The sequence below is a fragment of the Natator depressus genome, chromosome 3, assembly GCF_965152275.1.
Source record: "Natator depressus isolate rNatDep1 chromosome 3, rNatDep2.hap1, whole genome shotgun sequence".
Classification (NCBI taxonomy): Eukaryota; Metazoa; Chordata; order Testudines; family Cheloniidae; genus Natator; species Natator depressus.
This window is the reverse complement of record NC_134236.1, coordinates 105931359-105959160: the sequence shown is the minus strand read 5'-3', so window position 1 is coordinate 105959160 and position 27802 is coordinate 105931359. Positions and strand designations below refer to the sequence as shown.

At 42.4% G+C, this 27802-nt stretch overlaps 1 protein-coding gene across 3 annotated transcripts in view; it reads right to left on the bottom strand.

Annotated features, from left to right (window-relative positions):
* ARFGEF3 (ARFGEF family member 3) overlaps nucleotides 1–27802 on the bottom strand; it is a 127515-nt gene that overhangs the window by 87978 nt on the left and 11735 nt on the right. For all 3 annotated transcript variants that reach the window (XM_074948501.1, XM_074948502.1, XM_074948504.1), the window contains exons 3-4: nucleotides 16840–16921; nucleotides 14943–15074 (exon numbers count right to left, since the gene is read on the bottom strand). In XM_074948501.1, the coding sequence (XP_074804602.1) occupies nucleotides 14943–15074; nucleotides 16840–16921 (214 nt within the window). The remainder of the gene's footprint in view (nucleotides 1–14942; nucleotides 15075–16839; nucleotides 16922–27802) is intronic.

Sequence of the window (27802 nt, the reverse complement as noted above, 5' to 3'; positions counted from 1 at the left end):
AAGTTTTACATTGTCTTGTTTTTGAGTGCAGTTATGTAACAACAAATCTGCATTTGTAAGTTGCACTTTCATGATAAAGAGATTGCACTTCAGTACTTGTATGAGGTGAATTGAAAAATACTATTTCTTTTGTTTATCGTTTATCGTAAATATTGGTAATCAAAAATAATATAAAGTGACAGTGTATACTTTGCATTGTGTTGTAACTGAACTTGATATACTGAAAATGTAGAAAAACATCCAAAAATATTTAATAAATTTCAATTGGTATTCGGTTGTTTAACAGTACAATTAATCACGAGTAATTTTTTTGAGTTAATCGCGTGAGTTAACTGTGATTAATCGACAGCCCTAGTATCTATATTTTAATATTGCACAGGATTTTTAATGTTAAGGCCTTAATTATAGGTGAAGCACACAGAAATACTTAAAAGTTAAAGAGCTACCTTAGGAAGTGCTAAAATTTAAGGGTCATCTTCAGTGGCTTATGACTTTTTCAGCGTTCTTCCTTTTGAGACGAAACACGGAAATTCGCTCTTGGCCGAGGAGTTAATTTTTTGGAAGGTTTGAGCTGAAACAGTTCCACCACTTTCAAGACTGGTGAGAGTGGAAAGAAAATACATTTACCATCATACTTTTTTTTTTTTTTTTGGTAATTTTTCTTAAGCACCTGAAGTATCTTAACAGTTTGAAGTAGAAACTTGAAATATGGCCAGAAGATAGATACTTAGGCTGCAGATGCAGTTTTTGGTGGTTTGAGAAAACGCTGGTAGCGATTTGTGAAAGTTAAAGGGCTTTAAAATATTACTCTGTGCCCACACAGTGACCTTTCTAATTCAAACCCTTAATGGTTTACCAATGTTCTCCTGGTTCTATGACCGCATTTGTGGGTTATGAAAATCTGTAGGGCGTTCTGCCTCCTCCCACACTACACCTGAGAGTTTTTATGAAGGGATGCAGGGCTCAAAGCCCCGCCTCCTTCCATGGGACATAGAAAGATGTGCATCAAATGAGGCAAAGGAGGCTGACTCATTGGTTGCGCTTGCTGCATGGTACTATTCTAGACTTTATAGGATTTTATACCACACATCACCATGGCATCTGGTATATAGTACACAGCATTTTACTATTAGTTAAACTAATACTTAGGGCCCTACCAAATTCACAGTCCATTTTGGTCAATTTCACGGTCATAGGATTTTAAAAATTGTAAATTTCATGATTTCAGCTATTTTAATCTGAAATTTCATGGTGTTGTAATTGTAGGGGTCCTGACCCAGAAAGGAGTTGTGGGGAGGTCACTAGGTTATTGTAGCGGGGGTTGTGGTACTGCTACCCTTACTTCTGTGCTGCTGTTGCTGGCGCAATCTTCAGAGCTCGGCAGCTGGAGGGCGGTGGCTGCTGGCTGGGAGCCCAGCGCTGAAGGCAGAGCAGTTGCCAGCAGCAGCGCAGAAGTAAGGATGGCATGGTATGGTGTTGCCACTCTTCTGCGCTGCTGCTTGCAGAGCTAGGCCCTCAGTCAGCAGCTGCCACTCTCCAGCCGCCCAGCTCTGAAGGCAGCAGTGCAGAAGTAAGGGTGGCATGGTTTGGTACTGTGCTGCTGCTGGGGGGGCACTGCCTTCGGAGCTGGGCACCTGGCCAGCAGCTGCTGGTCTTCAGCCACCCAACTCTGAAGGCAGCGCTGAAGTAAAGGTGGCAATACCTCAACTCCGCTACAATAATCTTGCGCCCCCCCCACCCCGCAACCTCCTTTTGGGTCAGGACCCCCAGTTTGTATAATGCTGGTCTCCCCAATGAAATCTGTATAGTATAGGGTAAAAGCACACAAAAGACTAGATTTCATGGGGGGACAGACACCAGATTTCACAGTCTGTGATGCATTTTTCATGGCCACGAATTAGTAGGGCCCTATTAAGGGCCCTGTTAAGCATGATAGAATTTCTTTATTTCTTCATTTTTCTTTTTTGAAAACAGTAGCAATTTCCATGCACAAAAACCTATATTATAAGAATATGAAAGCTGAAAAGTAAAGCAGTCAAAAAATAGGAAATGACAAAATTCAAAGGTTGTCTGTGAAATCTTAACTCTGCCCCTTTGCACATCGTATATTACAGTTGATCACGTGTTATTTTATCCAGAAAATTTGGCTCATTTATTGTGTATACTGGACAAAAAATGAGGCAGCGTTGACTTCGCCTGGGGTCGAGAACTCTGTCATCTCATTCCCTGTCAAAATTGTATGTTATAGACTGAAAAAGGGTCTGCTGAAGAGGAAAAATGGTGGTATGGATAATGCACTGGACTGGGACCAGGTAATCTGTAGCGAAGGAGTAGGAATCATGTAGAAAAAACAGTGGGCCAGTTCCTGTCTCCCTGCCTTGTTCCCTCTGCACTGCTCTGGAGAGCTGTCCTAACAAGGCAGCTGGAGTCTCCCCTAATATAGTTGTAGTATAAGCCAACATAGCCACCTCTACGTCACTCGTTCTGCCCCTCTACCTGCTGGGGAAAGCGGTGTTCCTGAGTAAACCAGGCGTGGCGCTTCACCCCAGCTGAAAGAGAAACTGCCGATGTACTACTCCACCTGGCATCATTTATGGAAGCTCTTGGGCTGCTCTAAATTAAACCAGGGGTTGGTTCAGCCCCCAGTCAGGCTGAAGATTAGAGGACCAGAAAGATAGATTAGAGCTACCTTTCCCTTTCCACATGTAGCCCTGCACCAAACATAGCTCAGCCAGACATGAAGATCTAGCCCAGTACATAATCATGTAACAAAAGATTGTATTGCAATGCATAGGCGCAAAGGGCAGAGTTAAGACTGCACAGATAATGTCACTTGTCATTTCCTGACTTCTGAATGCTTCATTTTAAAACTTTAGGTCTAGATTATAACCTACCCATATACAGTCTCACAGGGGCGTAAGGAGGTATAAGACTTCCCTTCTCTCATTTTTGTGTGGATTGACAGTCAAAGCTTGAAGAGGAGAGCAAGCTACACTGGCCTGGAGGGGGGCAGAGAATGGGTGGGTGGGGAATGGTTAGAACTTGGATGCTACCCCTTAAATACAGTGGTCAGTGGAGCTAACCTGGTGCATGGTAATGAGCTGCAGTTACTTTCCACGCAGTTGTAACCCACACACCTCCTGGTTGTGGTGCTCTGTCCCCGACTAGTAGCACCGAGACCACATAGAGATTAATGAGCACCACACCCACAAGGAGTGTGGGTTACACAGCAATATGGGAAATAGGGAATGAATTGTGGCTTTCAGACAGTATGTCTATACTGCAAAAAAAAAAAAAAAAAAAAAAAAAAAGACCTGCAGGAGCCAGTCTCGGAGCCTGGGTCTGCAGACTCAGGCTTGCACTACAGGGCTACAAATAGCAGTGTAGATGTTTCCATTTGGTGGTGGATCTGAGACCCCAGGCTCCAGCCTGAGTAGGAAGGTCTATATTGCTATTTTTAGCCCCGTAGCATTAGCCCTGTGAGCCTGAGTCTGTAGAGCCAGGCTCTGAGCCACTGCCGTGAAGGCTTTTTTGCAGTGTAGATGGAGCCTGAGCTACACTTCCTTCCCTGGGCTGATGGAGTTCAGTGCAGTCCCTCATGTGTGGCTAGAGGTAAAGTCTCAATCTCACCCTTAATGTTCTTTTGATGTAATTTTTTTGCATGGGGTATGTATTAAATGGGGAAAAAATAATGCGATCTTAAGACTATACATTTCAAAACACAAGTGTAAGGATATGAAAATGTTGACGTTCTCGTTGTAATTTTAACATGCCAACATTGCACATAACAGTCAAATGCTGTTCTCTGTCACACCAGTGCAACCCCACTGGGTTTCAGTCAGCGTAAGGCAAGAGAGAGCAGGGAGCAGTATAATAGAGATGGGAGGTACAGTCCTGTAGCTACCGCTTCCATCGGTTATAGCTGATCAATGGCCACGTCTCAGGTGTCTGCAATGCGGAACAGAGTGAGTGTTTCAGGCCGCAAGCTTACACAGATGGGTAACAAGGCCATTCTTCTCTGAAAAATGCCTCATAAAAACACTGACGGACCTACATTTGCATTTAACCTTATATTAAAAAATGCCATGCCGGGTCAGCAGTGAATTAGTTTTGGAGTAGCAGCGACAGTCACTCTTTGTACCTAACTTCTAGAGGTTCTGAGCCAATAACATGAAATGCTTATTTTGCTCCTTTGTAGTTTTGCTGGTTCGAGAAGGTTCAAACGGGATAGAAAATGCGTCAGACAGAAGTAACCCAGGGGGCAGTAATTTAATTGGATCCATACCCCAAATTGGGGCTGTAAAACTGATGAAGTGTGGTTTTCTTGCCAGGTACTGCCCATTTCCTCATGGTAGGTTCTTTGAATATGGAGGAAAAAATTCTTCATGTCCTTCGATTGCCATGTATTCATCTGTGGAACCGTTAGGCTCCGCACGGACAATGCCAATTGGAGCCTTTAGTGCCTTTCTGCTCTGCTCAGGCTCACTGCTGAATGATAGTACAAGCTGTGAAAAAGCCATTCTAATAAGTCTGGTTTGGCCCTGAAAGTTAAATCCTAGCAAACTACTGCTCTGAAATAGTCCCTCTAAGGTCAGTCCTGCTGGGATCATCACAGTGGATTGCAGGGCACTGCAGCCTGAATCCCTTCTCAGGAGAAAGGGGTGTGGGGCCCAGCCCAGGCAGAGGTGAATGCTAGAGGCCCAACACCTAAAGAGACGTACCTTGAACAGCACATGGAAGGGGTCAAAGGGGGTTTCCCTAAAACTGTGACCAATATATGTAAGTTTGGTCTATAATGCACGTCAATTTTCAGTCAGTAAATTGGCCAGTAAACAACTGAAATGAGGAATACAAGGGAAGGGGTCATGTGACCACACATGCTACACAGGCCATCTCCCACAGTGCAAAGATTTACAGCGCACCTCTAGATGGTAAGGTGGTGAAACAGGCCACTATCTACTTCGGCTCTTTATCCATCACTGTTTTATCCGCTGAACATAGTGAAATTTCACACGATTTTTCTCTCCCTCCCCGATTCTACTCTCTCAAAATTAGTTCTTCTGTCAAATTTGATCAATTTTTGTTTTTTGCAGTAAAACACAAAAATATTACATTTTGACTTTCATGTTTCAAATCCACCTTTTGCTTGGAACAGGACTATCTTTGCTCAGAAAGGGTTTGTTTTTGCTGGAATGTATTTCATTTGATGGCGAAATGGACCTGTTTAAGTTTGTACCAAAATATTCAAACCTGAATTTTAAATAGTCTCCCTTTTCATTGCAAATATTTGGCACACTTCTTCTAGTGGGAGAGGGATCATTTCTGTTACAACAAACACCAAGGGCCCATATGAATTTTTTTTTGCTAACATTATTTGCCTCTCAAATTTAGCTGTTTTACGGAGTAAAAATTATTGGAATAAAATCCAAGAAAGCACTAAAGTGATATATTATTTAAGAGGAAACTCAACTACAGATTGGCAGCAGAGATCAGCAATTTCTTCTGAGTTTGTATGCTCAGACTGCTGAATTGGAATTAATTTGCAAACTGGACACCATTACATTAGACTTGAATAAAGACTGGGAGTGGATGTGTCATTACAAAAAGTAAAACTACGTCCCCATGTTTATCCCTCCCCCCCCCACTGTTCCTCACATGTTCTTGTCAACTGCTGGAAATGGCCCACCTTGATTATCACTACAAAAGGGTTCTCCCCTCCCCCCCCCGCTGGTAATAGCTCACCTTACCTGATCACTCTCGTTACCGTGTGTATGGTAATACCCATTGTTTCATGTTCTCTGTGTATATAAAATCTCCCCACGGTATTTTCCACTGCATGTATCCGATGAAGTGAGCTGTAGCTCACGAAAGCTTATGCTCAAATAAATTTGTTAGTCTCTAAGGTGCCACAAGTACTCCTTTTCTTTTTGTGGATACAGACTAACACAGCTGCTACTCTGAAGCCTGTCATTATGCAAGGCACTGAATTTAGCCGTATGGAAATCCATACGGAAATCCACCAACTTTATGAAAAAACTTGTACAGATACAGACAGACATCATCTCCCTTTCCAAATGCAAACAGATGGACATCATACCAAAAAGGACTGAAGGTAAAAAATCCATTACAATCTACATACCACACAGACTATACTGACAGATTGTGCCACACGCTCTCAAAGAAACTGCGGAACCACCTGATCAACATCCTATACAGCAAACAGGGAAAGATTAAGTATGAGCTCTCAAAACTGGATACTCATAAAAAACCAACCTTCCACACAAACTTCCTCATGGCTGGACTTTACTAAAACTAGACAAGCCATTTACAACACACACTTTGCTTCGCTACAAAAGAAAAAGGACACTAAACTATCTAAACTACTACATGCCACAAGGGGCCACAGCAGTGGTTCCCTCAACCCCCCCAGCAATATTGTTAATCTATCCAGTTATACTCTGTGCCCAGCAGAAGAATCTGTCCTATTTCAGGGCCTCTCTTTCTGCCCCTCCACCCCCATGAACATGATACAGTTCTGTGGTGACCGAAAATCCTATCTTCGACGTCTCTGACTCAAGGAATATTTCCAACACACCTCTGAACAGCATACTAACCCACAGAGAGCTTCCTACCAATACTACAAAAAGAAGGATTCTGGGTGGACTCCTCCTGAATGTCGAAACAACAGACTGGACTTCTACATAGAGTGCTTCCGCTGACGTGCACGGGCTGAAATTGTGGAAAAGCAGCATCATTTGCCCCATAACCTCAGCTGTGTAGAACACAATGCCATCCACAGCCTCAGAAACAACTCTGACATTATAATCAAAAAGGCTGACAAAGGAGGTGCTGTCGTCAGCATGAATAGGTCGGAATATGAACAAGAGGCTGCTAGGCAGCTCTCCAACACCACATTCTACAAGCCATTAGCCTCTGATCCCACTGAGGGTTACCAAAAGAAACTTCAGCATTTGCTCAAGAAACTCCCTGAAAAAGCACAAGAACAAATCCGCACAGACACACGCCTAGAAACCTGACCAGGGGTATTCTATCTGCTACCCAAGATCCATAAACCTGGGAATCCTGGACGCCCCATCTCCTCAGGCACTGGCACCCTGACAGCAGGATTGTCTGGCTATGTAGACTCCCTCCTCAGGCCCTACGCTACCAGCACTCCTAGCTATCTTCGAGACACCACTGACTTCCTGAGGAAACTACAATCCATCGGTGATCTTCCTGGGATTCCTAGCTGCTAGTCTGGCTGGGCTGGGGAGGGACAGGAGTTGTCTTTCCCTGCACGACCACTCTTGGTGGGCAGATCAGATTGACCTCGAGAGGCAGTGCAGAAATGAGGGTGCTACACCCTCACTTCTATGCTGGAGCAGCCCAGGAGCTGGGCTCCCAGCTTCTGCCCTCCCCCTCCCCCCCCCCCCGGGCCCCTTCCCCCAACCCACAGCTTCTAGCTCGAGGCTTCCTTCCCCGGTGGCTCCTGCTCCCGGCGGCTACAGCCAACGCATCCCATACTTGGGGCTTCCACCTCCCGCTGCTCCAGCTGGGGCTTGGGGCAGCCCGGGTTCAAGGTTTCCCCCCCACCCCCCACCCCCGGCCATGGCTCCAGCTGGAGCTCAGGGCTTCAGCCCTGCGGTTGCAGCCGGGGTCAGTGTACCTGCTTGGGGCTTCTTCCCCCACAGTTCCTGTTGGGACTGGGGGAGACCAGGTAGGGGCTACCGCCACTGGGGCTTCTTCCAGGGCTGGGGCACCCATTTTTCTCGGGGGCTCACAAATTGGCCAGGGGCCCTGCCTTAATCTGCCACTGGCCTGGACTAGCAGCTAGGAACCCCCAGCACCTACCCACCTCCACCAATCTCCTCTAGCCCAGCCCTGAAGGCAGCACAGAAATGAGGGTGGCAATCTTGGGACCCCCCCCCCCCATCCCCGGGACCCATCATGATCCCATTTTGGGTTAGGACCCCCACAGTTAGAAAATCTGAAATTGACCAATTTAAAAACCCTCTGACCATGCAATTGACCAGAATGGACTGTGAATTTGATCCTAATTACGAATGCTCAATCTGATACCAGTATTTTAGAGGCAGAATGATTTGCTGTGGTCTATCTGTGCTGGCTGTACCTAAATTTATGACGGTAGAAGTTAATTTCTATTTTTGGATTTCTCTTATGCATTTCGACAAAGTGAATGCTCAAATCACAGAAAATGCTGGTTCCCAAATACTGTATTAATGGGTAAGTAAAAAGGTATAGAAAAAGGTTCCCTTAAAGCAGTTTTAGCAAAGGTTCATTAAATCTCATGCATGGATTAAACAGAGCATTGTCTGGTTCCTCAGTGAAATCCACAGAACATAAAAGATAATACAAATCAGAGAGCAGTACACCTAATCCACCAACAAATATGAGTTTGGAGTTGCTGGGAATAAACTAAGCTTTACTAAATCAAACAGCGGGTCACTGTGGACAACACAAAGCCAGGGATCAGCAGAGCCCTTCCTTCCTCTGAACACTGTATCCTTTTTTGCAATGCTGCTTGTTTCCAAACCAGGCCATGCGATATACCAATTAGTGGCTGCTAAATGCCTGAAGATAAGTTTATTTGGGTTCAGAAAAGAAGATGGGGAGCCCTGCCTATTAGAGCTGCAGGAAATATTCAGAGCCTATAACCAGAACATCTTTATCACATTAACTAAGAGTGAAATGACGACTCATAAATACTAGAAAAGGTCACCACTGACACTATCTCAGGCAAACGGCTTTCCATCAGAGATGGCCTTAATTAAGTATTTCCATCTCTTGATCCTCCCATGTAGGATCTGTCTCAGTAGTTTCAGGTTTTCCATCCCAAATTCTTTTATAGGGTCTAATTCCACATTCTTTGCACACCCAAGCTTCTCAGTGATGTACTAGAGGTCATTGAATTAACTGAAATTACAAAGGGAGCAAACAAAAGCAGTGTGAGAGATGGGCACATCTTAAATTGCCAATTGTTACTTTCTGGAAGGATTTGCCTGCTATTTTAACATTACTGCTGTTCCTCCACAGTGATCAGAAGCGAGTGCACCATACTTAAATATATGATTTTTCTGACTGAGCCTCTATCCATGACTGTTAAAAAAAGAGCATTAAGTCTGTTTTGCATTGGGAGTTTTGAGAGGAACCCCCTGTTTAATTTCTTATAAAATAAAGAATTAGGCTGCAAACTAAATCATTAGGAAGGTTGGCATTTTACAAATAGATGTCACAATAATGTGGTAAGAATGAATATTGCATATGATAAAACTCTGTGCAAAAAAAAAAAAAAAAAAAAAAAAAAAAGGTCCTTGCTCTTTGGAGCTTTCTTGTCTAACACACTTTCCTTTTATATTTAGCTTTGCTTGCTTTAGAGCCAGAAGGTCATGGTCTGAGCTAAATTCCTTTTGGCTACCAGCAGACCCAGAAAAGAGAGGTGTTGGTCGTTCACCTGTAATATTATCACAAAAAGAGAAATGGAAATTGTCCAGCAGCAGATCAGTTTCCTCCTGCACTGCTGACCTGACCTTAGCCGATAGTATTCTTGTCAACACTGCACATGATCTTGCGAGTAAAAGGGTCTAATTTCATAAGGGGGAAAAAAACTGCTAAAACCATTTTACAAGCTTTTCAAGCTCAAGACAAAAAAGTCTGTGTTTGTCTCTAACTTAATCAAGAGCCTTCCCAGCATCTCTTCAGACTCTAGGCTAGTTCTCTGCCAACTCTTTCAGTGCCACAAGTACCAGCTGTATAAGGTAGGTCCATACAACCCTAGAAGCCGGATACATGCTAGCATTTAATTCATTGAAATTAAGATGTGGCCCCTAAAGCTAACACAAGCAATTTCAATTCAACAACACCCTTGTAGTCAGTGCACATGTCAAAGGCCTGAAAACCTCTGCAATGCAGAACATTAACTAACCTATTTATTACTTCATGATACAACACATCACATTTGTCATTAGTATTGGTTCAGTTTAGTAGCATATACGTAAGGATATCTAGCTCTTATACAACGCTTTGTAAATGTTAAAGTGCTTTATAAAGGAGCTAAGGAACATTATGCTCATTTTACAGAGGGGGAAACTGAGGCACCTCTGAAATGCCACCAGCAAGTCAATGGCACAGCCAGGACTTGCTCCCCAGTCCAGTGCTCCATCCAGCCACACTGTCACCTGTATATAGAGATATATACATCGTTGATCTGATTATCGTAAAGTTGTATGTGTTGCTGAATTGGAATGGAGCATGTTCGAGAGGGTATTAGTTTTGCGATGATAGTGGACTAATGCTTGGAGATTAGTATTGTGTTGGGTGTAGTTGTTGCCTTACCTCCTGATTTCGTCGCTTTTTAGTGTTTTTGTTATGAGGAAATGTGATTGAACAACCTTACATTAAGTAAAAAATATAGGAACAATAGTGAGTCTGTGTCTGAATATTTCACGGCCCAGAATGGGGGTTGGAAGTAGAGAAGAAGTGTGAAATGACCCAGCCAGAATAATTACTGAGATAGACCTTGTATCGTGCTCACTATATCAATGCATCTTTTTCTTGACAAAGAACAACAATACCATATGGAGATTATCAGATTTTTAGGCAATCAAAGAACACATGACCTGAGGGCAAGTTTGTTGGAGGAAGGGGGCCAGAAAGATCATATGCAACCTAACAGAAGCCTTTGTGATTTGCTATATATGCTTAGTGTTGCACAAACATAATCCAGAAAGGTCTTGGAACTTTCATTTCCTTGGTTTGTGAAACTTTCAGAGCTTTGCAATGGGAAGTTAGGCACCAGGGTGCCAAATATCAGAAAAGTTTACATAAGAATCACCATTTACCAGTCCATGGAAAAATACTGGTGTTAGACTCAGAGATGGGTCAGTCACTGGGCCTCTGACATTCACAATGAATGAGAAGCGAAACGAGGACTAGGATTTCAAGAAGAGAAACAGTACTCCTAAAGAAGGAAGTGATAGGGAATCCTCATGCATTCATAGGATTGCCAACTCTGACTGAAGCTATTCTGGTAGATTCCCCCCTTTCCTCCCCACTCCCACAACATGGCGTAATGTCATTTTCTTAAAGTATCCTATTAAAATCTCCTGGATTGCTTTCAATAGTCACCGGGAGATCAATGCCGATTCTGGGAGACTCCAGGCCAATCCTGGAGGGTTGGCAAGCCCTATGCATTCACTCTATATGAGATGGCCTTTACGAAGAGACAGTCCACGGTTGGTTTCAGAAGGATTAACGTTACTGCCAGCAAATCCCCACCTGAGTTTTGATTAATTTACTCTTGTTTGCTTATTGCAAAGTGAAATTCCATTTTTAATTAAAATTCATAGTTTCCTAGAAGAGATAAGAGGTGCTGATGTGATCCTGCTACATACCAGAGCAACAGGCTCTATGAGAGATGAGAGCTTTGAGTTCCTCTTGGCACCTTCATTTTGGACAGTGTATAGCAGGGGATGTGCTTGTGTCCCTAATGATCCAATCCAAAGCCCACCGAAGTCAATGAGAGTCTTTTCATTGACTTCAGTGGGCTTTGAAACAGATCCCAAAAGCATAACAGGGACGGAGTTAGTAACAAAAGTAGGAGTTTAAAATATGATGAAAATAGATCAAGGAAAACAGATAACTCTCCAGAACAAAAGGAATGCAAAAAACTGCAATTAGCTGGGGACATTAGACAATATTAATACACAGTTGTTGTAATTAAATGTATTATTACTACTCATTTTGAGCCATCTGAATGCTGTGTATTTTGTTACTAACAGAAATTACAGTTATCCTTTGAGTAATTTCCTTTTTCCTTCCCCCCCCCGCCCCCCCCCCAAAAAACCACCGCAAAAATACAACAACTATCAGAGAACCTTAAGTAGTTAATAAATTGTTAGCTCTAATGAGGTATTCCTATTGTTAATGAGATTTATTTGTAACAGTTTGTAATATTTTCCTTAAATGATATGTTACACTGTGAAACGATACCAGATTGGCAGCCTTGGAGATTAATCCCTCTGTTTATCCCTACACCTAGTAAAAAAGTGAGCAGAACAGTATATGTTTACCCACATTATCCAGCTGAGGTACTTCAAATTTGACCTGGAAGGGACCATCTCCAGGAATGAGAGGGTAATTCAGGTACACATTCATGCCCAAATTTCAAAATTGGCCTCCAGTTTTGTGGCAACCCACTTTTCCCCTGACCTCCAATTTAAATGATTAAGCAATGGAACAAACTACCACAGAAACAGTGGGTTATCCATCTCTTGAAGTTTTCACATCAAGGCTGGTTGCCTTTCTGAAAGATATGCTTTAGCCAAACATAAGTGATTGGGCTTAATATAGGGGTAACTGGATGAAATTCTGTGGTGTTATACAGCAGGTCTGACCAGATGAGCTAAGGATCCCTTCTGGCCATGAAGAAGAGCTGTAACAAAGCATTTTAGTGCCTGGGGAGAGTAAGCATACCTGTGCCCCTTAGAGATGATGCATGGGGGAGGGCATGCATAGTCATGTGTCCCAGCCCCCGATTTCTGCCTTCCATTTAGCACAGAGGATTTCAAACTGTGAGGCGCTCTCCTTTTGGGGGACACACCCGAGAGTTTGAAAACCATCACCTCCTTCTCGGAGCACTACATAAAATAAAACTCCAGAATACTGAAGTAGCCCAAATCTGATAACCTTCAGGTCACGCTGCAAAAGACTGGGGTTTTGAAGAAGGCTAAAGGTTTACTGTTGCTGAGATTTAACTGTATTGTTCATGGTGCGTTAGGATCACTAGAATCTTGGGTAGGCGTCTTTTTAGTTATATAAATAATAAATAACTAAATACTGGATGGTTTCCAGCCTCTCTGTAGTTAAGGTTGAGGCCTGCTTTTTGTGGCAAGCCCAGTTTTGCATGGCCTCTAAAACCCTTAAAATAAGCATTTTTACTTCAACATTGCACAGGACGATACAGAGCCAAAGAAAATTGGACAGGATATTCTATGATGTGGTGTTCGAGAGAAAAAGATGTAAATTGAGTGTAGTAAGTTATTATAATGCTTTCTTTTCTGCCACGTTACATACCAAAGTGACTTGGGTCAGGAACTTCATATTTCATGTATGCTAATATTTCTGATGAGACACACCGCACATCACCATTTTGGATAAGTGGCACTATATATTCTGGGAGTTATTTCACAACAAACTAGGCATTTAAGAACGTTCTGTCAGGGTCCAATGACCTTTAAAACATCTGACACACAGTGCCAGATTCCCTACTCTGTTCCCAGCCACTTTGCACAACACAGGAAGCTGGAAACTAGTTGCCACTGGTCACAGAATTCCCCTGATAGAAGAGAACCCCCTATCATTGCAGATGTGTTGATTCTTAGCCCTGTGCCAGTCCCCTCCCACCACAGAGGGCATGTCGAGGGAGGGAGGCAGGCAGTGTGTCTGAAGCAGGCAGGATATATAGTTGATCAGTGCTTAGGATCCCTCTCACCAGCTTTAAGTTGCATCAGATCTGGGGCTTACCTCAATAATGAGGGAGTTGAACCCAGTTCCCTAACAACCCCCACCAATTGCACATCTTTGGTAGGCCTCACTCTTCAATTTGTATATGTGCATTGAGTACTACACACACAAATGATCTTTGCTAGGGGCACAAAGGAAATGATGGGCTTTGAATAAAAAACAGAAAACAAAGCAATTTGCACGATTGGCCAATATGGAGCAGTTTTAGCAAGGGCCGTTTTTAATCCTTTAAGCAGGGGCAACATTCAGTGCTGAAAACCACAAAGCAATACAGAAAAGCAAACAAAATCTCTAAGGCAAATGAGTAGGAGTAGCTGGATCTAAGAGCAGAGGTGAGTCAGGTCCCTTTGGACAAATGGTTTCACAAATCTTAATTCTGTATGAGGCACCTATACACTGCAGTGTTGGGTGCCTTAAACATGCAGAAAGGGCCTCTCTGAATACGTTCCTCAAAGAGTTTCTCCTGGATGAGTTTCCCCTCCTAACAGTAAGCATATATTTGGAAGAGGATATCAAAGAGAAATTCTTTACATCAAGTATAAAATTCACATCCAAAGGACTGGAATCCATCCATCACAGTACTCTTGCCTGTCAGGAATGTAGTTAACTGAAGTTGATGCTCTACTGTACCTTTAATAAGGGATCATGAGCTGGCATCTGAAATGCTGGAAGTACTGGAAAGCCTGTTGGCAGGACAGGTCATTTTTTGACACCCCCTCACTTCTGATACAATGGCAGCTACCAACTGAGCATTCTGACTCATATAGCTAACATCCTGAAGCAGTACAAGTATTTCTAGAAATAAAAGTTTCCTTTAATCATACAAAATGTGGGTGGCTCCCACATACTAGTTCAAAGATATTTTGGAGGTAACCAGCAGGTGCTCAGATAAGTCAAAATTCCCCCTCTCCCCCCAGCTTTGGCCAACCACTATTTGTAATCAAATTTTTTAGAAAGGAGGTAAAGAACAGATAGAGAATGTGGTCCAAATTTTCAAAAGTGTGTGGGCACAACCAGGGTTTTGAGTGTGCAAACCCTCAGTCTGAGCATACATAACAAACATTGAGCCCATACAAATGTGAGCCCTTGTGACATCTCTGAACTCCTTCCAAGGAAGTTTTCAAACCAGAGTGAATGCTTTATGCAGTTTAAATTTGCCTCCTATCATATACATGGAGTAACAGCAACAAGGGAGATAATTATGTTAAGAGGCAACACATGAAAGCTGGTGTTTAACACAATTCAGATAGCAATGCAAATGAGTGTTCATTGTCAACAAGGAGGGGATCAATTCCTGGCAGGACGTGCACATGTCCAAGACACTTCTAAATTTGCTCACAAACCCATGGAGCGAGTCAGACAGTTTCTGTTGCAAGCACTGACATTGGTAAATCACTCACCTTCATCACTTCTACCTGCAGGTCTTCATTCAGGGAAGGAGTCACTCTGATGGCATTCAGCACCTGATTTAGTAGCTGCTTCTCATCTGAGCCTGTTTCCACGGATACAAATCTCTCATCAGACAGCAGCTTCTGCAATAAGGCACAAGGTAGTTCATCTCAGAGACTGTTGATTCCTCCCTCCCCCACATTGTTTAACTCCATTGTAACCTATTACATATTGGTAATCAGAGTACTAGGTGCATATCTGCCCTTCCTTCTCTGAAGGCGATCAGGACAGGATCTAGGCTTTGCTGATGAGGCAACTAACACTTTTGGGTTCATTACTGAATTATACAAGTGGCTTTTTTATTTCTTTTCTCGCAGCTCAAGTGATCTCAAAAAGGTCGTTTCCCAGTGGACTCCCAACATGTCAATTTCTGAAGGCTGCTGGACTTGGCTTTGGTGAAGCCCTCAGCTAATGTCATTTTAGAAGTAACACTTCAACACATGTACAGAGTGGAAAACGTGGCTGGTTTGTTACTACTTTACATGTTGCTTAGTCGGAGATAAAAGTTTAGCTATCATCCCACTCTCTCTCTTTGAGCTGCCAGGGGGACAGCAGCACTGTGGAGGTGGCATTGCTAATCACTGGCAGAGGGTGGGAAGAGGTATTTATGTATCTTTCAAGAGATGACTAATCTAAAACATTAACTAAGCCCCTGAAGAAAAGGCAGCCTGACCAGTGGGTTGTGCTGGTGGTATGAAGTTTGATGTGTATTTGGCTGGGGGTAGGGGTTGAGAGGTTGTATAAGGGGTAGATTTGACACAGTCCTACTGATTTTTATGGTCTGATCAGGTTCCCTTTGCTTGGAAAGAACCTAGTACGTGAGTAATGGAGTGTCACAGTGAGTATTTTCGGACAGCACGATAGAGCTAGAAAAGGTGGCACAAAAGAGCAAATCCAACTTAAAAAAATAATAAAATAGACTTGAAGTGAATTTTTATGGGAGCCCATTTTCAAATCTAAATATTGGCCTTTTTATTATTCTCAAAAAACAAAAACTACTTTCAACTACGTGGGGCTGAAACACAGAGACATCAAAGGCGTGTGCACTACTGAAGTCCTACTTATGCCCTCAAAACAAGACCTCGTGCTGACCCTTCACACAGGGATGAATTGCACCTTAGTGAACAGCAACTTGTATTTAGTAGAATAGCAGTATTAAGCCTTTCCTACAAAACTATATTCCTAGCAATAAACATTAATTGCATCCTGGTGCAATGTCCATTTTCCTTCAATGAAGTGAAAACATGCGCTCAGTTTCCATTTCGTTACCTATAAATGCTTTAGCTCTCTGAAGCCTGCATCTGATTTTCTTGGTACATGCATTCCATGGCTGTTTTCAGTTGTATTTATAAAACCTCTTCAGTTCACCTAGTGCTACTGAACGTGGGAGGAATTTTGATTTCAATATTTCAGTGGGGGGTCCCCATACATTTATAACAGAGCCCTCACTACTTATGTCTACGTTACGCTTTCCAGCTTCAAAGCACCACTGTCCTCTGAGCTGATCAAAGAGGGCTGGATAGGACTGTCTTCAGACTCTACCAATGCAGCCACTTAGTTGTTTGCTGGAGTCCAAGTGCAAAGCCAGTCACTGTCCATTACTTGCAGAGCATGCAGCTTCCACAGAATCTTCTGCCTCTGCTAGCACAGAGGCTAGCTCCTGGATGCCTGTTCAGCAGTGCCCTTGCTATCACTAGGTCACCTCATGGTTTGATGCTTTGTTTACAATACTTGTTTTCATTTTAAACACCTACATTTCCTTTGAATTTAAAGGATACGGGAGCTGCCATTTTCTACATCCACCCTCCAACCAAGCAAGTCAAAATCCACCCAAGTCCCAAGCCATACCTGCATCCCTGCTAGAGCATGTTGGGCCAACTTCACGTTTTTTGATTCCAAAGCCAGCTGCAGTGGAAGGAGACACTTCTCCCTATAAAAATGAGAGGAAAATAGTGCTGAGAAACTGGCATTCACAAAAACCACAGCCTTCTGGATTTTCCTCACTTTCAACAGGGTCAAACTCAAACAATCATTGAGCAGACTTTAACAGAAAACAGCTGCAATGTGATATTTATCTTCCCAAAGAAAACAACACAGTGGTTTTCCAAATTTTTCAAAGAATCATTCCTCAAAAGAAACAGCCACTTACGGACCCACTTCCCAAGCAGCTTGGTCCTTAAAATGTTTCATTTTGTGCAGCACAAACACGTGATTTACAAACCACTCACGGACTATAGCACAGCTTGAGAAGCACTGTGCATCAGTCACTTGTCTTCTGTTTACTAGTCAAGTTGCAGAAGCGGATACCAAGTTCCGCATTCATCTTCTGTGGAACTAGTTTTGCTCCATGCCTTGTGTACAGTACAATTTGCAATCATGTGTTAACTAAGCTGAAAGCAATTTGTGCAAAGAGCAAACATTGAAGGGTAGGGTTTACAATGAGTTAATGAACACATTTTAAAAACACGATTACAAATTGTACTTGGACTGTAGAATGCAGTAAGCTTGTGCATATTATGAGATACTGCAAGTTAGGATGGTCACAAGCAGGTCCATAAGCACTGGAGACTTGGATTCAAATTCTGACTTAAGGTACAAATAAAAATGAAGTTAGTGGACCAGTCAGTGTACATTTGCTCATCTCACAAATCCACTCACACAATAATCTGACTGAAGGGAGGCCCGGAATTGGAATAACAAACTATTTCAGCTCGTGATTGAGACATATCAGCAGAGCTATGTGGGGAATGCTTATAAAGCACCTTCCCACACCATGTCAATCTCTAACCAAAACAGCAGTTCACAAATGAAATGAGTGTGGTGGTCTCAGCCTAAATTATATAAGCGACCATGTGTCTCTGTTTTTGGGAGGCCAATTTGAAACCCTTTAAAGGGACCTGATTTGTAGAAAATACTGAGCGCCCGCCCCTGAAAATCAGGTCCCTTTAAGGGGTATCCAGTTGGGCATCCAAAAATCCAGGCACACAAAATCACAAGTCACTTTTCAAAACATAGGCCCTCGTCATTCGTGCAATTAAAGACCTCACCACATCCCAAGGCTACCAACACAACACAATTCAGCAAAACAGTAAAAGAGTGAACTCATGTAATTTCAAAGCTTGTTTGGGAACTTGCAGGACTTCCCATACTCTTTCCTGAATTGATGCAAATTTACAAAACTCCACCTAACATATCTGGTGGCAGCACAAACATCAGTAGGTGGCATTCTTGCTTTTTTATGTTTAAATTGGAATAGAGTTTACACATATATTCAATCAGCTATTTAACTGAAAATTACCAATATGCCTTGCTTAGGATGCTTTGAACAAACAACATGCAGAAAGTGAACCTATTTCAGAAGCTCCTCAAATGTTTCTGGAACATATTTAGCTAAAATGACTCTTTGTAAGTATTAGCCGCAGCATCCAAAGCTGTGTGAATGGTGCAACATGTGGGAAAGATCTCTGTTGAGTGTTGTAGACCTGAAGACTGGAACATCCAAAGCCGAGATAACCCACACAAAAAAATCTATTACAGGTTTTACACAATAACCCCATTTGTAACCTACATGCCCATGCGGCATGTGGATTACCCATGCATGCTGGAGCAGGGGCACACTTTGGGAGATTACGGAGATGCATGGTGATGCCACCTCTATCCAGTACACGTACAGATTTTTTAAATGGTATCTCATATTCCAAAACTTGGATGCACTCAAAATGTTGCTCTTTTTTGTTCTTCCTTTTTTTAAAAAAAAACCAAAAACAAAAACCAAAAACAAAATATCACAGCTATTAGGCTAGCCAATACTTAGTGCTGTCCCATTTTGACTGCTGAATCCAGGTTTTGTAACTATTTACGTGACCAACAGGTAGCAATCAAGGTCGCTGTGCATGAACTCATGTAAGCAGGCATTTAGAAGTGAAACACACAAAAAGCATATTTTAAGTGCAGCCACTGTGGTGTGTTAAAAAGATCCCACTTATTTAGACCGTAAGCTCTTTAGGGCAGGGACTGTCTTCCACCCTATGTACAGTGCCTCACACAATAGAGCTGTCAGGGCTACAGGCACTACTGCAGTACAAACAACAAATATTAATAGGTGGGACATAGCAAACATCAGACGTATTTATTCTTTTATTAACATGGACTGAGAAGTGGGGGTGGGGACTGCAGTCATAACCCAATGGAACTGAGCCAGCTGACACTCATTACAATGAAAATGGCCTGGAGCCCTTATGGCTGGCTCGCTGTATAGTTACCATGCAATTCAGAACAATGCCCACCATCTGCAGCTAGAGACTGCAACTGATAAAGAATGAAAGTGATTTCTTGATACATCATCCCAAACTGAGCACAAAATTACAACAGGAGGATGGAAATGAGAACAGATTCAATTAGCTGAACTTCCCAGCTTTGCTAAAGATGTTTAACTGAATATCTGATTAATGCTGCAGCTATCTCCCTTCCCATTACATTCTCTGAGAAAATGAGCTGCCATTGTGTCATTTCCTGTTCTTGTTACAACCTCTATCAATAAGATCTTTATCATCTCCTTGCTACGGTCATAAAGTACCTACAGATCTCCTGCCAGTACTGGACTCGCTGAATATTCCAATACTTCGACCTGCATTTTAAGCACAAGACTTAGCAGTGTCAGTGTACAAAGAACTAGTCCTGGGATGAGAAGGTAAGCTAGCACAATAGGTCACTACTGAACGTCCATCACTTTTAACAGTTGATCTTAGTGGGGTTGCAGAAGGTGTAAGTTGGGGTAGAATTTTGCCCCAGAATTTAGCTTTTTGCTTAGAAAACAAGGGGGGGGGGGAAGAGAGAGTCACAGGATCACACCTTCTGGTCCCTGCCTATGAACATCCACAAACCAGTATGGTCCAAGAGAGCCCCATGAATGAATACCAGCTTGCGGCAAGTCAGGCATGGGATCCATTGGTGGAGCTTGCATGGCAGTTTGTAGGGGTATCCACATGCCCTCAAAATTTGGAGTTTAGATTGTAAAGCCTTGACTGGGGTACCAAGGAGGATACTGTTTATCACTCACTGTCCATTTGTCCCTGTCCTCCCCACCTCCTCCAGCTGCTATCCATGACCACCTTGACTTTTCATGCTCCCTCCCATCCCATAACTTCTTAGGTAATTGCACCTTGCCTTGGATGATCTCACTGGAGAATCTCTGGTCACTGGCTGCATGTCCGCAGCTCTAGGGCTCTGGTGCTGCTCTGTTCCAATACTGTATGCTCTAGAATGCTGTGCACATGGAAAGCGCCAAAAAACACAGTATGAGAGTTATGCAAGGCAGCATCTCACAGCCATGAACGAGACTGCTTACCTTCACACAAGGGATGATTAAGGGAAGCGGGAGTACTTTACTTGCTGGGGGCTCATGGGGAGAGAGGCAGCCAGAAGTTTCAGGGGGCAGAGGTGCTGTGGGAGTTAAGGAGCTGGAAGGGAGGTGGTGAGAAGAAAGGGAGGTAGCAGGGAGGAAGCTGAAAGCATGAAGGGAAGTCAGGGAAGGACCTCAAAGCCTAAGGAAGTTGCAGGTGGACAAGGAAATGGGAAGAGACAGACATAAATGGTGTTCAGCCTGTGCATCTTTAATATTTGTGTTCCTAAGCAGAGCCAAACAGTGTGAGGTTCATGCTACTAGGCAGCCATTAATCACATCTGCACGCATTCATAGAGTTTCACACAGTGTCATCCTCAAGCTAGTGCTATTAGCCGCTTGCTCACAAGAGTGCCAGAGCCACTCTCAAATTAAAAAGAAAGAAAGGTACAAAGAGTGAATGCCCTGATTCAGCACAGCCTCCTGATAGCTATGTTCTTTCCCGGCTAGAGAAGAGAGGATAACGAGCGCCCACTTAGTGTTGTTGCTATGGTGTAAGGTCACACTATCGGCTGTGCAGGATTTAGTGTTACTCACTGCAGAATAATGTTACCCATGAGCAATGTTACAGCAGAGAGCACAATGGTACTTACAGAAACAACAGTGAAACCAGCCAGCCTTCCTAGCCATTCTGATCCCATTTCATAGCTGGGGACAGGGGACGGGGGGGGGGGAGAAACAGTAATAAATACTGAACCAATTAATGTATTATGCTGCCAGTCCATTTTTCTTACATTAAAAAAAAAGACACCCCAGTGCAGACCATATTTACTGGATCTTCACAACTCTAGATTAAAAACAGCAGCAGCTTGCACATAGGGGATCTTAATCAGAGGATCTCAACACCCTTTGCAAAGGTGAGCCTTACTGTCCCTATTTCACACATGGGGTAACTAGAGGGTTCAACCCCGCTCCTATTGAAGTCAATGGGAGTTTTGCCACTGACTTCACTGGCACGAGGACTGAGTCATAATAAGCAACTTGCCCAAAGTCACAAAGCAATTCAGCGACAGAACCAAGAATATAAGCTCAGAACCATGTCTCCCAGTGCCTAGTTTTAACCAAAAGCACATGTTGCCCCACAAGAGATGTCATTTCATGCAGCTGTGGACTATTCCATTGTTGTTGTTAACTTGTTTGACGGTAGAATGCTTTATTAGAACGTACATACCACTTATAGTCAGCACACTCGGATATAATGACCTTTAATATTCTGTGCTGGTAATGACTTGTCTATCTACCCTTCAGGTCCAAGAACCTGTCACTAATGTAGGATGGTATGGCCAGCCAATCAAAACACAGAACACTAGAAAGAACCAAACAAGACAGCTGACTATTATAAATAAGAGATCATGAAGATCCTGCTACCTCATCCTAGTGGAAAAAGACTTTGAATTAATGAGCCATTTTTCTCTTCTCATTAAGCTCATGATGAAAATTGTAATGAGGATAGGAAATGGCACAAACTTGATTCTTTCTTCTTACAGGGTCAGTGGAATGGAATCACATGGCCTGCTGCAGCACAGGGAAAAGTGCACTTCAAATGCAAACAATTTGTCACTGCAATAAACGTTACTCCCCTTCATATAAAAGCTAGTGACAGAATTCATTTTCATAAGATTGGTTTAAAAAAAATAAATAAATAAAATAGCGTTCTGCATTATCTTCCACTGCAAATTATGTAGAAATAAAATTAGGAACCTCAGAGCATAACTACATGCAGTTTGCATTCTACAATGTAACACAGAGCTGAATCAAAGAATGGCATATAAAAATACTGATTGCCGTTGTCTGATAATCTGTACCTGAAGGGCATACTCAGAAGGTGAGCTTGGCATGAGAGGTCAGACTCAGACTGCTGGTGGGGAGAAGCCTGTCAACCCTGAGTTTGTCCCTTTGTGAATCTGGGTACAGTCCAAATAGTTACTATCACACATATTAATAGAAGATAGTTCAGTCCAAAAAGAAGGCATATTTTACCCCCAAAACTGGTTAAAATGTAATCCTGCAGACATGAGGATTTTTTAAAATTTAAGTATCTACAGCTCTCTTTAGCTGCAGTAGTTTAGTTAAAGCTAGTGAAGTCTCTGTCAACTCTATGGCTGAAACTAAGTAGCTGGTAATCATAAAAAAAAAACAAAAAACTTTCAAGTGACGGTTCTTTAAATAGGCTGGGAAGCATGAAAGCGTTGTGTGTGCATTTGGGTAATTTTAAATTATTTGAGTCTTACTTATTAAGGTCATTATGCTATAGCTCACATAGACATTATGGGCCTGATGCAGAAGTTACTGGGTGAGGTTCCATCACCCGTGTTATGCAGGAGGTCAAACAGATGATCAGAATGGTATCTTCTGGCTTTAAAACATACATCTCTTTAAAACTGATTTCAGATTGTCCTTAAAGTTTTTCTTGAGCAAGAGGAAAAAAAGGCAAAAGCTGAAAAAAAAATCTATTAAAACCTACGTTCTCTGCCACTTACATATATTCACACAATGCATTCTTTTATGATATTGCATCATTACAAGATTATCCTGCATTGCAATGAGACAACACCGAAAATTTTTTTTTAAAAAAAGAGAGCATGCACAAAGTCAGCATCAATGTTGCAAAAAAATACATAAAAAGCAGTGATGGGAAAATAGTTCAAACTTCTAAGCTTTGGGGTTTAGGATCATCAAGTTGGATGGTGACATCGTCATACCATTGAAGTCAGTTGGAGTTTTGCCATTAGTATCCACAGGGCCAGGATTTCGCTGTGGATGCTTCCACCAAAATCCATATTCCTCCCCCAAAGGCTCACCTCTCTCCTAACAAACTAAATGGGTGAGCCACAGCAACTCCTTGGGATGTGAGTCCACCTGCAACATCTTTATGGGATTTCTTACCCTATTTTGCTTTTTTCCCCCCACCTGAGGTTCCTTTTATCCTGCTCTTCCTGGTGCCACCCTCTCGCTTGTAACACACAGTACCTGGTTAATCAAATCCACAATACACCCATGTTTACACAGGAAATCCACTCCCAAAAAGCTATTTTGTGATTTTGATCATTTAAGCAAGGCGAATATGTGTACTCTCCGTGTGCTTCCCACCTGTACTGGTATTTGCAACGTGCTGTATGCTATAAGTCCTGCCTCGTGTGTTCCACACTGCTTTCTCCTGTTCACCCGGGGGATTCCTCTTATCTATGAGGCAGGGGATGCCCTTTGCCTTCCCCTCCCCACTGCCCCAATGCTGTTCCTCTGTGGAGCTCCCTCTCTCTCCCCTTGATGCCTTCTTTCCAGTAGAGAATTCTCCCTGCTGTCTTTCCCAGCATTTCCTCTCCCCTTCACCCCTTGCTCCATGTATCTGCTCCTCTCCTTTTGCTTTATAAACTATATACATAGAAGAATCACATTACCCACCTCTGAAACATAAATGCTTCTGAGGCTGAACACAACCGCTGTTTACCACAGTGCAGTTTAGGAGAGGAAGCATATCTAACTGAATCTTAATGGAGTGTGTGAGTTAGCTGGGCCTCACACGCTTATCCAATCTGGAATTTTGGAAGGGTACCACAGCTAACATCCCCATTAAACATAAAGCAGACAAGCAAAAGAATACAGAAGACAATACAAGAACATTTTCATTTACATAATGTCCACCAGAATCTGAGCTGCCATCACAGAAGTGTAACGGCCCTTGTGGGAAAGACAGACTTGAATAAACTAGTTAATCTACTGTACAACCTAAAGCAACAGAGACTACAGAATTCATACTGGCTATCATAATTAAATAACTCTGAAACAGTCACCCATCTTGAGATAGTTTCTAAGATTATTAGCTGCTTTGCTATGCCCCTTAATAACATCTCTATTTAAATACAGAGAGTCCACCCAGCCAGCAGCTTGACACTACTGTCAAGATGAAAGAACATTAGGCACATAATGTACTATTGCTCAGAGGGTAGCAGTACTGTACAAAGGAAAAGGTGAGGAAAGAGCAACAAAGAAAACATACATCACAATATTAAAATGTGTCAGTCTGAGGACAAGGCCAAAAGAAATAACCAGGATGTCCTTAATCTCCAGCGGAGCTTCTTTTTGATACATTTCTAATTGTTTTCCTACCACATCCCTCCCAAAAGCTCTTCTTTCTTTGCACTGTGTGTACGATGGGTAACTGACTCCAGCTAACTCTGTTCTTACGGAATCTGATGGCACACACAAATCCCAAAGGGCCATTTATTATAAGACAACCAGTATCCTTTATGTATTTATTGCCTATTTTATTTGCAGCTATTAATTTTCTTCAGTTTTTCTCCAAGAGCATAAGAGCGAGATTTAAGAGAGTATTAGCTGAAATAGAGTGTGAATGTGTGATAAGGGTCAGCGAATCCATCCTTATTGGTGAACCTTCTGACCTCAGCTAAAAGATTTCCTGTACATGCCCGGTATGCCATTTTAAAAGGCTAAGAACTTGGTCAAATCCAAACCAGTTCTCTTTAACAATGGAAAGCACTGCTCCCCAGTTAAAGCAATACCCATGACAAATCTTTTTTTTCTCCGTCCATTGATTGTCCAGATTGCAAGCTCTTCTGGGAAGGAACCGTCTCTTAATATTTGTCTTGCACAATGGGGCCAGATGTTGGTTGGGACCATAACTATAATAAATATTTTTTGCCATGCATTCACCTAGTACAATTCAATCAAACATTAACATTTCCATTATGTAAAAAGATTCCGCAATCTGCAGTAATTTCTTCCAACAGATCATGACAATCTTAAGAGTTCACTCACTATTAACTACATTGTACAACACAAACATTTTCCATTGCCCCCTCCAGGGTTAGAGCCAGGAGCATATTTAGTGGGAATCTGGACTCTCCATAATAAAGGAATGAAAAACTCTTTCTGATTAAGTCTCTTGTTTTGACACTTCAAACATTCTTCGTTCCCAGACCCTGCATGATGAGCTGGATGAATTCTATGCTAATTTGTCCACTGTGTAAGCAAACCTGGGGCCATACAATCAAAAAAAAGCTCTGAGAGGAGACAAGAGGGGATGAGTTGCATTTCCAATTATTACAGGCTGAGTTTTAAAAGGTTAGTCCTGTGTTTTGGGACTGCATTCAACTTTAGCAGCAATGCAAACAGTCTTAAATCTTAGCAGATCTAAAGGATGGCTATTAAAATAAACAGAGTTGTTTAAACACCACATTTGCCACGCATTGTGCATTTACACTCACTGGGCCTTAGTGTATTCAACAATAAAAAAAGCATTACTTTCCTAAGCAAACAAGGATTAAAAGAAACCAAACATGCAATGTATTTTCTGTGCATTAGGAAATGGCCTGTTTTAAGCTTTTTTAGTCTGTAAACTGGGGAAGTTTAATATCCCCCTTAAGGCTCAGTGAAATTCAATATCACACAGAATCTGTGGCAGAGCCCAGAATTAACACAGATCTCCCACGTCCCTTCCCTGTGCCTTAACCACAGAAACATCCTCTCTCCCCTAAAAGTGTGCAGATCCATCCCCACCATCTTTCTAACACCCTGAGAAGTGGCTGGCTAGCCAACCCACATGCTATTAGAGGCTGCGATTCTGCCTGGCAGCCTGGGGAAGGCACTTGCAGCTGAATCATGATCAGAGGAGGAGCGTGCTAAACCAAAAGGTACATAAACAAAGAGGCAGAGAAGATAAGATGGAGGTGGACAGCTGCAGACCTGGTTGAAATGAGTCTGAAAAGCGTTACAACCTAGGGGAAGTAAAGGGCTAAGAACTGAGGGGAGGGGTCCACAACCAAACATCTGGTGAATCACAGCTGTTTTGAAGGGAACTAAATAAGGAACTTATCATTTTAAACTTCTCTGCTGATGAACATCAACAAGGGCTATGAAAACAAATGGTCCATGGCCACAAGTGGTCTGCAGACTGTATGAGCACAGAGCCTGTAGTATGCAGCGCACTGTAGACCAGCATCACAGAAATACATCTGTCTGGAATTGCAAAACATTTGCCTTTCATCATTGAGAACGATGAACAGCTGCTAAGCTATTCGCCAGGGAGAAGTATTCCTAATGGTCTTATGGAAAATTCTCAGGCTGCAACTGATAGCAATGATAGAAAAATAATCATATTCCTTCTGTTACTTGGATTTCTGTGTCCATCAATGAATCTCCCTCCATCTTAGTTACTTATAAATTCTGGAATGGGTCATTCCTTCAACAATGATCACTTGTGCAGCTAAACTTTTCCAACCAGCATTAAACACTATCTCCCTCTGCTCCCAGGAATGATGGCCTGTAGGACAGGTGAGGCCCACTCTTAATGAAACTTTTCTGGAGCTTCATCTACACTGCTGGTGCTAACAACAATTCAGCTGCGCTGGGGCTAGTAATGTTGGGAGCCCTAATGTAGATGGCATTTGTGGCTGCAGGAGCTTTTTCACCATTGTGATGATTAGTAGGGCCCTACCAAATTCACAGTCCATTTTGGTCAATTTCACGGTCATAGGATTTAAAAAAAAAAAAAATCCGTATAGCATAGGTTAAAAATACACAAAAGAAAGACCAGATTTCATGATCTGTGACACTTTTTTCATGGCCATGAATTTGGTAGGGCCCTCATGATTAGATATGCTCTGATACCAGTGGGAGGTTTATAAAAAGATCAAGGCCCCTTATTTGTAACTAAATTCTAAGTCGTCATTTATTATTCATTCAGTACCTACCATCACATTCAACATTATTCAGTGGGAAAATATGTTCACATTTAGGATCGCTGCTACTTTTGCCCTTTTCCCCTCTTTGCATTCCCTTCCCTCAGGCAATTTCCAATTCCACTTGCTCTTCAGATCCACTTACTCATCCCATCTGCTAAGTCAGTCCTGATGTTTAAATTGTCACCTTTAGGCTTTAGAGTCAATACCCCAGTGACATTAATAGGCAGTACAGGAGTTCACACATCTCAGATGCATTAATTCAGGCTATCTGCATACTCAGGCAGACAACAGTGCATAAGTTTACAAATGGTTCTCACTAGAAGATTATATTTGCAACCATAAGAGCTAGAAACTTTTTTTTTTTTAAATTAAAGTTGAGATTCTTTGGAATCTGAATATGCCAAGCAGGCCACAGACATATGCCAAGCAGGATGGATCCAGCCTGCAAAGTGGGTGTTTGAAACCACCAGGCACACTAATCAGCAAGTCTACGGTGCTGCTGAGAGTTGCTGCCAGATTATTTTTTAAATTTGCTTGGTCACTTTTCCCTTTAACATGCTTTTATCAATTTATAGCTAGCACTGGCAATACCCAGTTTAGTTTTATTTGGGGTGTTGCTGTTGGGGGTGTATGACCTAACAAAGCTCACTAGAAGGAAGAAGGTGGCCACAGTATCATGGTTAGAGGAGGGGCATGGGAGTCAGGGCTC